At 46.0% G+C, this 13,558-nt stretch overlaps 1 protein-coding gene across 1 annotated transcript in view; it reads right to left on the bottom strand.

The window, feature by feature from the left end:
- SRP72 (signal recognition particle 72) overlaps positions 1 to 13,558 on the bottom strand; it is a 256,651-nt gene that overhangs the window by 132,727 nt on the left and 110,366 nt on the right. The window contains exons 9-10 of the mRNA XM_029601669.1: positions 4,632 to 4,763; positions 4,180 to 4,308 (exon numbers count right to left, since the gene is read on the bottom strand). Coding sequence (XP_029457529.1) covers positions 4,180 to 4,308; positions 4,632 to 4,763 — 261 coding nt within the window. The remainder of the gene's footprint in view (positions 1 to 4,179; positions 4,309 to 4,631; positions 4,764 to 13,558) is intronic.

Genomic DNA, 13,558 nt, shown 5'->3' with positions numbered 1-13,558 from the left:
TCCCCCTTCCAGTTATTAGTTTAAATTTGATCATGTTATGATCACTATTGCCAAGTGGCCCCACCACCGTTACCTCTCTCACGAAATCCTGCATTCCACTAAGAATTAAATCTAAAATAGTTCCCTCTCTTGTTGGTTCCTGAACCAATTGTTCCATGAAGCTGTCGTTTATTACATCCAGGAACTTTATGTCTCTAGCAAGTCCTGATGTTACATTTACCCAGTCAATGTTGGAGTAATTGAAATATCCCATTATTATTGCACTCCCAAATTGGTTAGCTTCCCTGATTTCTCTTAGCATTTCATCATCTTTCTGACCATTTTGTCCAGGTGGACGGTAGTATACTCCTATCACTATACTCTTACCCAACACACATGGGATTTCTATCCATATAGATTCTACTGAGCATTTAGTCTCTTGCATGATCTTTATCCTGTTGGACTCTATACCCTCCCGGACATAAAATGCCACACCCCCACCAAGTTGATTCTCCCTATCATTGTGATATAATTTGTACCCCGATATAGTACTGTCCCATTATTTATCCTCCTTCCACCAAGTCTCTGTGATCCCAATTGTGTCAATCTCATCATTTACTGCTATACACTCTTAACTCTCCCTTCTTAGACTTCTGGCATTGGCATACAGACATTTCAAAGTATGTTTTTTGTTTGTATTAATAACCTGTTTGTCAGTTGTTAGGAATAATTTGGAAATCATTAGCTTCGATGATTTTTTACATACAGGCACATGGGCTACGTTTTCTTTTATTGGAACATCTCTGTTGGGATGCCCTAACTCTCCTGTTTCATTAGTATCCTACAAGGATACATTGCTCCGAACCATGCACTGCTGAGTGACTGTCTGCTTTCCCCCTTGATCTAGTTTAAAAGCTGCTCTATCTCCGTTTTGAAAGTTAGTGCCAGCAGCTTGGTTCCACTCTGGTTAAGGTGGAGCCCATCCTTTCGGAAAAGTCTCCCCTTTCCCCAAAGGTTTCCCCAGTTCCTTACAAAACTGAATCCCTCTTCCCTGCACCATCATCTCAACCATGCATTGAAACTCTGGAACACTGCCTGCCCCTGGGGATCTGCACGTGGAACAGGAAGCATTTCAGAGAATGCCACCCTGGAGGTTCTGGATTTCAGCTTTCTACCTAAAATCCTAAATTTGGCTTCCAGAACCTCTCTCCCACATTTTCCTATGTCGTTGGTGCCCACATATATCACGACAGCTGGCTCCTCCCCAGCACTGTCTATAACCCTATCTAGGTGACACGCGAGGTCTGTCACCTTCGCACCAGACAGGCAAGTCATCAGGCGGCCCTTACGTCCACCAGCCACCCTGCTATCTACATTTCTAATAATTGAATCACCAACTATGATGGCCGGCCTAACCCTTCCCCTCCTGGGCAGTAGCCCTGGGAGACTTGTCCTCAGTGCAAGAGGACAATACATCACCTGGAGAGCAGGTTCTTGCTATAGGATCACTTCCTGCTACACCTGGGTGATCTTCTCCTACTGGGAGACTTTTCTGATCCAAGGCAGCACTGGGGCTGCCTGACTGGATTTGGCTACTATGTCCCTGAAGGTCTCATCAATGTACCTCTCTGTCTGCCTCAGCTCCTCCAAGTCTGCTACTCTAGCTTCCAGAGATCAGACTCGTTCCCTGAGAGCCAGGAGCTCTTTGCACCAAGTGCACACATACAATCTCTCACCGGCAGGTAAAAAATCATACATGTGACACAATGCAAAAGACTGGAAATCCCCCCTCTTGCTGCTGGACTGCTACCTTCATCTTAATTTTGAGTTCCTAGTTAAGTTTAGAATACTAAGGGAGTTGGAATTAGAGTACTTTAAATTTACAGGAGAATTTACTAATTAATCAGTTAGTGTCCTACAAGGGGATGATTAAACTTTCAATAAGGCCTGGTACAATAGTATGATTTAGATAAGACCCGGATTGATTTTTAGGAGAAAGTGTCTCTTGCCTAAAAATCAAGGGTTGAGAGGGTGGGAAAGACAGACACTAAAACTAATTAACTCTAGTTTGCTTATTATCTCAGACACACACAAACTCTAAAGAATATATCCCTCTATTTCACTTTTCACCAAACTTTTATAAGTCCAAAGATTTCCCAAGGCAATACTTACCAATCCTCTAATCACCATTAACTTGATCTTCATTCAGTTAATTGAAGGGTTTGAGATTCGTGCAGTAGAAGGACTGGAAGGCTCATCTGCATACTGCTCCCCGCATCCACCAGGAGGGGAGTCCAGAGGTCACCGTAAGCGATCCAGGGATTGCTTGCATGCCCCTAGCACCTTCTTGAGAACGGGAGCCCGCGAGCGGTTGGCCGCCCACCGGCTAGGAAAACAGATGCCGAATTTATCGGCACAAGGATCGATTCTGGGACCAATATTATTAAATATCTTTGTAAGTGATTTGCAGAAGGATTAGAAGGAAAAATTTGTCTTTTTGCAAATGACACAAAGATCTGCAACAGAGTGGGCACACTTGAAGGGAAGTCGTGGATGCATGGAATGCCCTCCTGGAAGAGGTTGTGAAGAAAGAACAGTGGTGGAATTCAAAAGGCATGGGACAAACAGAGGATCCTTGCTGGCTAAAGAATGAAAATGAAGAAATGGGGTAACTTTTCTATTACACCTAAAATTTACATTTTTAGCTTGGGGGTACCTGCACGGAATGACAGTTACTACTACCCTAAAAAAAAAAAATAATAATAATAATAATAATAATCACACACATGTGCTGGGCAAATTGGATGGACCACTGTAGTCTATATGCCATCATTCACTATCTTACTTCTAAAATTCAACAACTTACAAAGAGGCACTTTAAGATGAAGATAGAGAACCTTATTTGACCTTCTGCCTGCTCTGCAATATTGCATTACTAAAAGGGTCCTCAGGGAAAATTGCTCAAGACTTTCTAATTTGTGCTTCAGCTTCATAGGGCAGTGTCCAATGTACATGGGTGCATCCTCAGGTCCCATAGGAGTTTTGGCATGGTCCAAGGGCCCTGCAGGAGTTCCTAGATAGATTCCTAATTTTAAGTTTCCCAAACTTTGGCTGTCAGGCAGGGGAGGTACATGGGAAAGCCCTGGTTGCTGAAATACTGGCTGATCATGGAGAAAGGTATTGGATGAACATTTGCAGAACCATAACCCCCACCCCCACCCCAGGAGTTGCTACACTGAATGGTCTACAGCTAAGAGGGGAAGTTAGTCTTTAGATCCCCCCCTACCAAGACTGTAAATATGCCAAACTTGGAGTCTCCCAGTGACACAACCAGATGCGTCAAAAGCGGCATCTAAGAACTGCAGAAATCAGCAAGTAAAGAATAAAACAAAGCATAAAATGAATTATGAAGACCCAAGGATATATCAGAGTGAAAAATAACTAAAAATCTCTTTCAGAAGCCAACCGACTAATCTACTAGATAAATGAGGCGTGACAGACGTGCCGCAAATGCACAGTAGAGGGTAGCTCTACTGCGCATGTGCGGGCGAGCACGTCTGTCAGAGCAGAGCGTCAGCTCTTTGAAAACATGGCGGCGGCGAGGAGCAGTAGAGGCCGCGAGCAGTAGTGGCGGCGGCGAGGAGCAGTGAACCCGGTGGTGAGGGAGGGAGAGGTAGGAGGGGAGGTAGGAGGTGAGAGGGATGTGAGTAAGTGGAAGGGTAAGAAGTTGTGGAGGAGAGAAAAAGAGGGAGTGGGAAGGGCTGAGGGAGAGGGAAGGGGTTGTGGATGAGATGAGAGGGGATTGGAGGGGATGAGAGTGAGGGTGGGGAGTGACTGAGTGAGGGGAGGGAGGTGAGTGTAAGGAGAGGGAGGCAGTGGGAGACAGAGGGTGAGTAAGACTGAGGGGAGGGAAGGGGGTGAGTGACCGAGGGGAAGGGGGAATGAGGGAAAAAAAGCATAGAAGGGTGCGGTGTTCGAAAATGGACTGAAAAAAAAATGTAGCCCCTTGTTACGGGCTTAACGGCTAATTCTACATAATACAATAAATGCATCATGTCATACTCTATGATCAGCAGTTTCCTGCCTATGAGAAATACAGCTACCTTAGCCTAGAAGCTCATAGAACAGTATAAACTCTGGAGTATAAGTACATTTCTACAGTAAGCCACAGACTGAAAAGATACACAAGCAAAGAATCACCTGCAGGAGCTCGATAGCTTTGCCATGCTGCTTCTCACGGCATAGCTGAGCAGCTTGGATAAGCACAGGTAGCAGGTGCTCTGGATTCTGAGACTGTAAACTTCCTGACAGTTTGCGGCATTGATCAGCCTAAGGAAAAAAAAAAAAAAAAGAGAGAGAAACAGAAGTCCACCAGCACAGCTCTCAGTTGCACAATAAGCATGATATTACCTGTTGAATCTACAGACTGGAAGTTTTCCATCAGATCTCTGCAGTTTTTCTTTTTTTTTTTTTTTTTTGAGGGGGGGGGGGGGGATGTGAACATACCACACACACACACACACACACACACACACGTACGTAAATAAAATGAGAACACGCATAGCAAGTGAAAATTCAGCTACAGCTTAACTAAGAAAACACCACCACTGCAATATTGAGCTTCCAGTCACATCACAGAAAGGGCTCTTCACCTGGTTGGTGTACATGGCCAGCAAAGCTTTGTTAAATTCTATAGCCTGGATTTGTTTTTTGGACAGCTTGTGTTCCACTCCTTCTGCATTGGTCAATTTCACCTTCTTCTTCGAGTCAAACACATTTTGGTCCTAAAAGAAAGAATTACAATTTATAGTGTGTTGCATGCCTTAACAGTCATTTACAATAATTCAGACAAATCACCCACCAAAATAAAATGACCTACTGCACTCTAATGCAGAAAAAAATTCAGCATAACATCTTTATCGTTAAGGCCACAAACAGCAAACCACAGAAAATTTTACCCGAATGGAAAATATACTTGTCTGTTCATGGTTCCCATCATCAGGATCAATATTTTCAACTATTCAGCAAATGGCAAAGTCTAGACGGGACGATATTGACCCCACTAGAAGGAGCATACTTATGTAAAGCTACCTTGGTCAAGAAAGCACATACTGAAAGTGTCATGAGAGATTATGATTACAAGGAAATTATATAACCTTTATTTGGAGTCCATGATAAAGTGGCATATTAATGCACCCATCCTGGATATGGTTAAAAATGTACACAGTCATGCAACAAAAGCTATGAGTTCAATAATATTACATTCCTGTACTCTTGCCAGCTTCCAATCCCATCTTGGCCCTGTCTGACAAAAGCCCACAGTGACACCTAGAAGACTTCCAGGAGTAGCTGGGGCAGGGAACACATGCTCCTGGTGTACTCTAGCTCAGTGGTTCTCAACCTGGTCCTGGGGGCTAGACAGATTGTCAAAATATCCACAATATTTATTTAGCACTTTTATATACTGATTTTCCAGTAACAGAATTACTAATCAAGTCGGTTTACATTCTAAACAATAACAATGACAAGTTGATGTCTTACAATAAACACGTAGTTAGAACTTGGATTCAGATAAATGGGGTTAACAACATAACGTAAAAGTTACGGAGCCTAATGTAGGCTGGAGAACAGATGTTAGGCATAAGGCTAGGTTTTTAATTTTAGACTGCATAAAGATAAATAAATAACATGAGTGTTCTCTAGGGGGTTACCAATGAAGGGATCATTGGAAGGAATTCAACTAGCTGAAGTTATGAGAATGCTTGGTTGAATAACCAAGTCTTGAGTCTTTTTTTAAATATAATGGGGCATTGCACTAGTCTGAGGTCTGATGGGAGAGAGTTCCAGAGTTTGGGACCGGCCGTGGAGAATGCTCTTTTACTTAATGCATGCTTTTGATGCACCAATGGTGCCGAGGGATTCAGTGATGCCAACCACACTGAATGCTTCAATAGCTCCGCCTGCGATGGAGCTAAGTGATGATTACACTGGCTGTTTTGTCTGCATCGATAGCTCTGGGCACTTTGTTGGCACTGCTGGTGCTCCATGTGTAGACAGCACAGAATGTACTCTATGTTTAGAAGAAGCTCTCAAGGAAGAGTGTTGCTTGAGAAAGACCCCAGAGGAGGCCTCCCTGGGTGATAAGGTCAGAGAATGCGGCACAGAGCTTGGCCAATCCACGTCACAAAGACCTGGCAAGATCCTAAATAGATCCCATGCTGCTATCGCATAGTGATAAGTAGTGGCTATTCACCAAGTCTGCTTGGTTAACAACAATTTATGAACTTCTCCTCCAGAACTTGTCCAAACTTTTTTAAACCAAGCTACACTAACTGCCTTAACCACATCCTCTGGCAATGAAATCCCGATTTTAATTGTTGGTTGAATGAAAAAGAAATTTCTCTAATTTGTTTTGAATGTTCTATTTATTAACTTCAGGGAGTGTCTCCTAGTCTTTGTATTTTTTGAAAGAATAAATAATCAATTTACATTTACCCGTTCTATTCCACTCATGATTTTATAGACATCTATCATATACCCCTTCAGCTGTCTCTTCTCCAAGCTGAACAGCCCTAACATCTTTAGTCTTTCCTCATAGGGAACCATTCCATCCCCTTCTATCATTTTGGTCGCGGTTCCCTATTCTTTTTCCAATTCAACTATCTTTTTTGAAATGCAGCAAGAACTGCACTCAGTATTTCAGGTGTGGCCTCACCATGGAGCGATACAGAGGCATGACGACATTTGCCATTCTCTATTCCTTTCCTAATAATTCCTAACATTTTGTTTGCTTTTTTTGATTGTCGCTACACACTGGCTTCCAACCAGTCCGCCTGCCTGAAATTGGTTGACGGGACAGGCTCCTTTCCCTGCGCTTTCTGTACCTGCACAAACAGGCTCTTTGCATGATGCTTGCACAGACTGCCGCCCGCAGGCTCAAAGCAAAGACCTCAAATACCCTTTTAACTGAATCTCAAGTTTTAGGTCCTGGGCATCTCTCAATGCAGCTGACCCAACAATAGGAACGGTCGTCTTCTTGGTCACCACTAACAACGCAGCATCCACCTCAGGTAGCATCAAAGGCTCCAAGATTTCTTCCATCAAGGGATATAACTTCACCATTGCCCTGCCTACCTTGAGATCCACCTCAGGAATAACCCACTCCCTGCTCACCAGCTTTTTCACCTTTTTAGGCAAAGGAAAGAATTTCAGAGGCCTCCACAGCCCATCTATGACTGGGTCTACTCCATTATCCAACTCCTCCTGAGTTACTTTAATCCCCAGCTCTTGCAAAACCTGGGGAATAAGAGGATGCAATGCCTCCTTCTGGAACAAGCAGACAACCCTAGGATCATCTCCCTCTGTGATTGAGCCAGAGGAGGTTCCAGACGCATTCTTGTTCAGATACGGACCAGCATTCACAGGGTCATCCCTGGAATCATCACCAGGATTCTCCCCAAGATCCTCCTGAGGCTCCTCTGAACTGTCCGAATCCATGGATGTCATCTCATCATTCTTGGAATGGCGGCCAAGCCCCAGCCAGTGGAGAAGACCCCCCAACATTTCTTGTGGAGCCACCTTAGCTCTCTTCGAGAAGCGCTAAGACTTCTGGACCAGAGGGCCGCTTTCTTCCTGCTTAGCCAAGTAGGCTTTGTGGAGGAGCAGCACAAAATTCGTGGAGGTTCTGAAAGTCATCTGACCCTTTTTCCACCATGTCCTCAACAGGCTCTCCTCCCACCCTCCTGGTCCTCCCCAGAAGTTTGGACTATTGGAGACAGCGGGGGAGGGGAATCTCTGAGCTCCCTTTCTGCTGCCTGCTTTCTGTCATGCAAGTCTAAAATGTCCATCGCTGACTTGGCTTGCCTCACCATCTGGCCCTGCCAACAGGGTGACTCTTCTGGTGCCAGCAGCCCCTGCGAAGGACTCCTCTCCCCTGGAGGCACAATTGGAGAAGATCACAGGCAAATTGAAATGTGCTTGTCTCATGCCACAGGCCTTGCAGACTCTCCTACACACCTTTGCTGGCGCCATGACTAGCTGCGCACGTGCACACCGAATTCTGCTCCCTGCACCACTTGAATCTAACAAAAACCCTGACCACCAGCACCAGTCACCCCCTCAGACCCCCAAAGCGCTCAAGAAGACACCGGAAATTCCTCTCACCCTGTTCACCTCTGCTTGCAGGGCCTCGATGCTTCTCCTGTTTTATTTATTTTTATTTATTTATTTATTTAACGTTTCTTCTATACCGATAGCCGTTCACACATCGTATCGGTTTACATCAAACACATAACTTTTGGGCAGGGCCCTTACAAGTAACAGTTGAAGATAATTAGTAAATGACACAGTAACTAAAATAGGAGTATAATATGCAATTACAGTAACAGTAACTATTGTTGAGACTGGGTAGCAGAAACAACTGAGTAAATATAAATATAAATAAACAGAACTATCATAAGATAACTACAATGTACAGTATATTTACAGCATTCTTAATCATATTCTGTTTTGTTTTGGGTGGGGGGGGGGGTTTGTTTGTTTTTTTAAAACAGTACTCCCAAAGAGAGAACAAGAAAAGAAAATATTTCCATGTTGCTGGCTGAAAGTGGCTGAGATATGGATGACTGTTCCTCAGAGGGGACTGAGGGAGTCAGAACCCCTGGCTTTCAGCTCCTCCGGACGTTGCGGGTTGAACCAAAACAGGATCACCAACCCTCCCCGTTCACCCGGCTCTACCTGAGGGATGGCCCATGAAGGAACCTAGCACCTCAGGAAGCACCTCTTCTACAAATTTCTCTTTACTTCCTTTCTTTCCTTTTTTACTCTATCTTCCAGACTGCAGGTTTGCACCTCTACCATCTGCTGGAGACAGGGAAATGCTGAGGGACTGCAGGTGGCATTCCTTTATGTAAGATCACCCTGTCATGATAAAGCTTAGTATAGTTGTTTTGTTCTCTGCCTCCATCTGCTGGTAGGGATACAAAACCCACTTGTCTGGACTGATCTGGGGTATGAACAGGAAATAAAACAGTTGCTTACCTGTAACAGGCGTTCTCAGAGGACAGCAAGATTTTAGTCCTCACACATGGGTGAGTTTTAAGAACGTTGACTAAGCACACTGTGCATGCCCAGCAAGGCCTATACCACGTGTCCCCTCTCCAGTTTTGTAAAATAGAATTATAATGAAATAAAAATGAAAAACCCAACTCCGCGCAAAGATGGGCGGGTTTCATGAGGACTAACATCCTGCTGTCCTCAGACAACACCTGTTACAGATAAGCAATTCTGTTTTCTCTAAGGACAAGCAGGATGGTAGTCCTCACACATAGGTGAGAACTACCATAGGGAACTAACAGACACCTAACCAGGTGCCATCAGGCACAACCAACACTGGTGCTGTTGGTAACAGAGGGGCAGATAGCCTGAACCCAAACAAATGGCAGGAGAGTTGGGTTTTATACCTCAGTTTCCAAAGGACAGACTGGCCAAACCTACTGTTACGTCGGCCATCCCTATCCAGACAGTAATGAGACGTGAATGTGTGGAGAGAACTCTGTCGCAGCCTTGCAGATCTCCTCCCTGGGAACTGCTTGCAAGTGGGACACCGATGCTACCATGGTTCTAACAGAATGCGCCTTGACATGACCCCCAAGATGGAGTCCTGACGGACATAATAGAAGGATATGCAATGTGCTAGCCAACTGGATAGGGTCTGTTTGGCAATGGCAACACCAAACCTATTCATGTCAAACGAAATAAAAAGTTGGGTTGGCTGTCTATGGGTTTCTGTCTGCTCCAGACAGAAGGCTAAGGCTCGCTTGCAGTCCAAACTATGTAGTGCTCATTCGCCTTGGAGCAAATGGGGCCTAGAAAAGAATATTAGCAGGACAACTGACTGGTTAAGATGGAAGTCAGTCACCACCTTAGGGAGGAACTTAGGGTGCATACGTAAGACCACCCTGTCATGATAAAGCTTAGTATAAGGTGGATAAGTCACTAAGGCCTGAAACTCACTGATCTTGTGCACTGAAGTGATCACCACCAAAAATATGACTTTCCAGGTCATGTACTTCAGGTCACAGGTGCAAAGCGGCTCAAAAGAAGCTTTCATCAGCTGAACTAACACCACATTGAGGTCCCAAGACAAGGTGGGAGGCCTTAGGGGAGGCTTCAATAGAAGTAGGCCCTACATGAAACGTACAACTATAGGCTGTACAAAGATGGGCTTACTATCTAGACTTTGATGGTATGTGCCTTTGCACTGAGACTAAAAGGAGTTAGTCTTTAAACCAGCTTCCAATAGGTGTTGAAGGTAATCAAGCAGTTGTGTGGGGCAGGAGAACTGATCTAGGGCCTTCTGCTCCCACCATACGGAAAGCCTCCTCCACTTCAGTCCACATGACTTTCTAGTGGAAGGCTTTATGGAAGCCACCAGGACTAGAGACTCATTCTCTGAAGGATCAAACGACTGCAGGGTTAACCTCTCAACATCCAAGCTGTGAGTGACAGGGCCTGGAGGTTGGGATGCCACAGCCTGCCTTGGTCTTGCATGATGAGATCTGGTGAAGTCCACAGACTGGTCTCCAGATGGACAACTCCTGAAGGCCAATGAGGAGCTATGAGAATCACAGTCCCTCTGTCCTCGCGAAGCTTTAAGAGAGCGTCTTTGCCACTAAGGGAATCAGAGGATATGCATACAGAAGACCCTTGCCCCAATGACGAGCAAAGGCGCCCGAGGGGCCCTTGTACAGGGAGCAGAAAAGAAGCACCTTCTTGTTACAGGGAGACATGAACAGATCTACATCCAGGTTCTTCCAGAGGTGTAATATCCGATCTGCTACTGTTGCGTCCGTTGCTGCTCAATGCCCTCACTCCGCCCTCCTTACCACTGTGGCGACTCCCTCCGGGCCTGATGGATGGCTTGCTGCCACGGCGTCTTCTTGCCGTCTTCCTCCAGCATCCCCGGAGTGGCACGACGCTGTGGATCCGCCATGTTCCTGATGATGTAGGGCGCGCACGCTCCGAAAGATGTACCAGCAAGGGCGCGAACCTCGGGTGCGTCCCCCTGAACTGACGTCATCCGCTTCCAATATAAGAGGTCTTAGAAATTGCTAACTTATTGAGTTAGCAAGGGAACAGATTTCGTTACATATGCTACTCTACCTCCTCGGACTTCCAGGGGTACCCGCTCCTCGGGGGCCTCGCTCTCTTTTCTCTATTTCAGATTGCCGATAGGAACCGGTACTCGCTTATCGAGGGCCCATGTTCCTGAACACTCTGAAGATTCTCTACTGCCTGGAAGCTATCACAGATACAGACAATTGTGAGTTACCATTGCTCTCTCAGAGCTTTCCCTGGAACCAGTACTCGCTCCTGGAGGGCTTAACTCTTTCCAGCTACTGAGCCTTCTAAAGACTTTATGTGAGATATGTCATCTAGTTCTGGCTATGAACACAGTATACCTGTCTATTCAGTCTATAGTTTCTCTACAGCTCAGCTACCCTGGGATAGTGGTTCCAATACCTGAGGGACTTCAGCCCTGCCGGGCGTAGCAGCTCACTACTGCCACCTCTGATGGTTCTACTACCTGTCTAATAAAAGAATTCTGTGTCTGTCTCCATACTCAAGCCTAGCTGGTGGTCCCTCTCAGGATATTCTCCTGGGGGCGCAGTCATCTGCCATCAGCCCAAGGATTCACCTATCTACATTCTTCTACAGCTGAGTGTCCTCTCCAAGCACTCCGCTGGTAACAGATGGCTACTCCTTTCCTACCAGGGGTCTTCAGCAACAGATTCATAACAGCTTGCTAACTCCACCTCCTTCTGGAGCTAGTACACAACAGATTGCTACTCCTAGTTCTAACAGAGCTTTCCTACAAGATTGCTACTTCTCCCCTTCATAGGAATTTAACCATAACAAGAATGCTAACTCCTATCTGATGTCTCCGCCCATCCGGCATCAGATCCATATCAGATTGCTAACTCCTCCCTCTTGAGGTGTCATTCATAACCCCAGCTTGCTAGCTCCTCCCTCCAGAGGAGCTCACTCATAACAGATTGCTAACTCCCTAGCAGGTTCCATAACAGCTACCCTCTGGGCCAGAGACACTCGTGGGGTCTGAAGGCTCGACAGCCTGTGCACTGTCACATTCTCCATCCTTGCCAGGTAAACGGCCCTGAGAACCATCCCGTGAGACAGGGCCCACAACCAGATCTGGACCACTTCCTGACACAGAAGTATGATCCTGCGCCTCCCTGTTTGTTGACATACCACATGGCTACTTAGCTGTCAGTGTGGATCAGGACACTTTGTTGGACAACCGATCTCTGAAAGCCCATATCACATACCTGATCGCCCGAAGCTCCAGGAAGTTCATATGACAAGAGCGTTCCTGGGCAGACCAGAGACCTGAGTGCTGAGCCCATCTACATGAGGTCCCCACTCCAGGGTGGATGCATTCGTGGTTAGGACAATTTGGGTAGGGAGTACTTCAAAACAAGATCCCTTATTCCAGAATTGAAAGCATCCACCACCAGAACAATGAGTTCCAGGAGAGATGGGATGATTCTGATACAATCCTGAAGGCTCTGAGTGGCCTGGCACCACTGCAACCTCAGGGTCCATTGGGCTTTGCACACGTATAAATATGCCATGGGAGTGACATGGATGGTTGCGGCCACATGGCCCAACCTCAACATGTGCCAGGCTGATACCTGCTGGCTCTATTGGATCTCTGCCTCAATGGTCGTCAAGGTGATGCCCTCTGGTGAGGCAGGAAGACCTTGGCCTAAGCCATGTCTAGCAGGGATCCTATGAAGTCCAATTGAAGTGATGGACTGAGATGGGACTTTGGATAGTTGATAACGAACCCTAGTGACTTCAACACCCAAACAGTCAAGCGCACGGACCTGGTGGCCTCTGCCTGAGACATGCTCTTGACCAGCCAATCATCCAGATATGGGAAACATGCACCCCCAGCCTGTGGAGGTGTGCCGCCACCTTGGCTAGGCATTTTGTGAAGAATCAATGAGAAGATGCGAGCCGGAACAGCAACACCCCATACTGGAAGTGTTGTTCCCCACCACAAATTGGAGATACTTCCTGTGAGAGGGAAGATCTCAATATGGGTGTATGTATCCTTCAGATCGAGGGAGCATAGCCAGTCCCATTTTTGCAAAAGGGGAATCAAGGTGCTCAGGTAAAAAACATTTTGAATTTTTTTTTTAATAAACTTGGATCAAGGCCTTTAGGTCTAGGATGGGAGGGAGTCGTCCTGTTCTCTTTGGAATCAGGAAGAACCTGGAGTAGAAGCCCTGCCCTCTTTGCCCTGCTGGTAGGGGCTCAACCGCTCTGGCCATTAAGAGGAAGGACAGCTCCACTAGGAATACCTCCTGATGCACTACTGGCCCCCAAAATGGACACGAAGGGCAATTTCACAGGACACCCAATAAATTCAATTGGTACCCCTGACAGACAATGGACAAAACCCACTGGTCCATTGCAGCCTTCCCCAGACTAGATGGTTCATTGACCTGGGGACAAGCAATTGGCTTACGTTCCCTAAGGCCCAGTCAAAGCC

This window comes from Rhinatrema bivittatum, chromosome 1 (assembly GCF_901001135.1).
Source record: "Rhinatrema bivittatum chromosome 1, aRhiBiv1.1, whole genome shotgun sequence".
In the NCBI taxonomy this organism is placed as follows: Eukaryota; Metazoa; Chordata; class Amphibia; order Gymnophiona; family Rhinatrematidae; genus Rhinatrema; species Rhinatrema bivittatum.
Note: the sequence above shows the minus strand (reverse complement) of the source record. Positions and strands in the feature narration are given on the sequence as shown.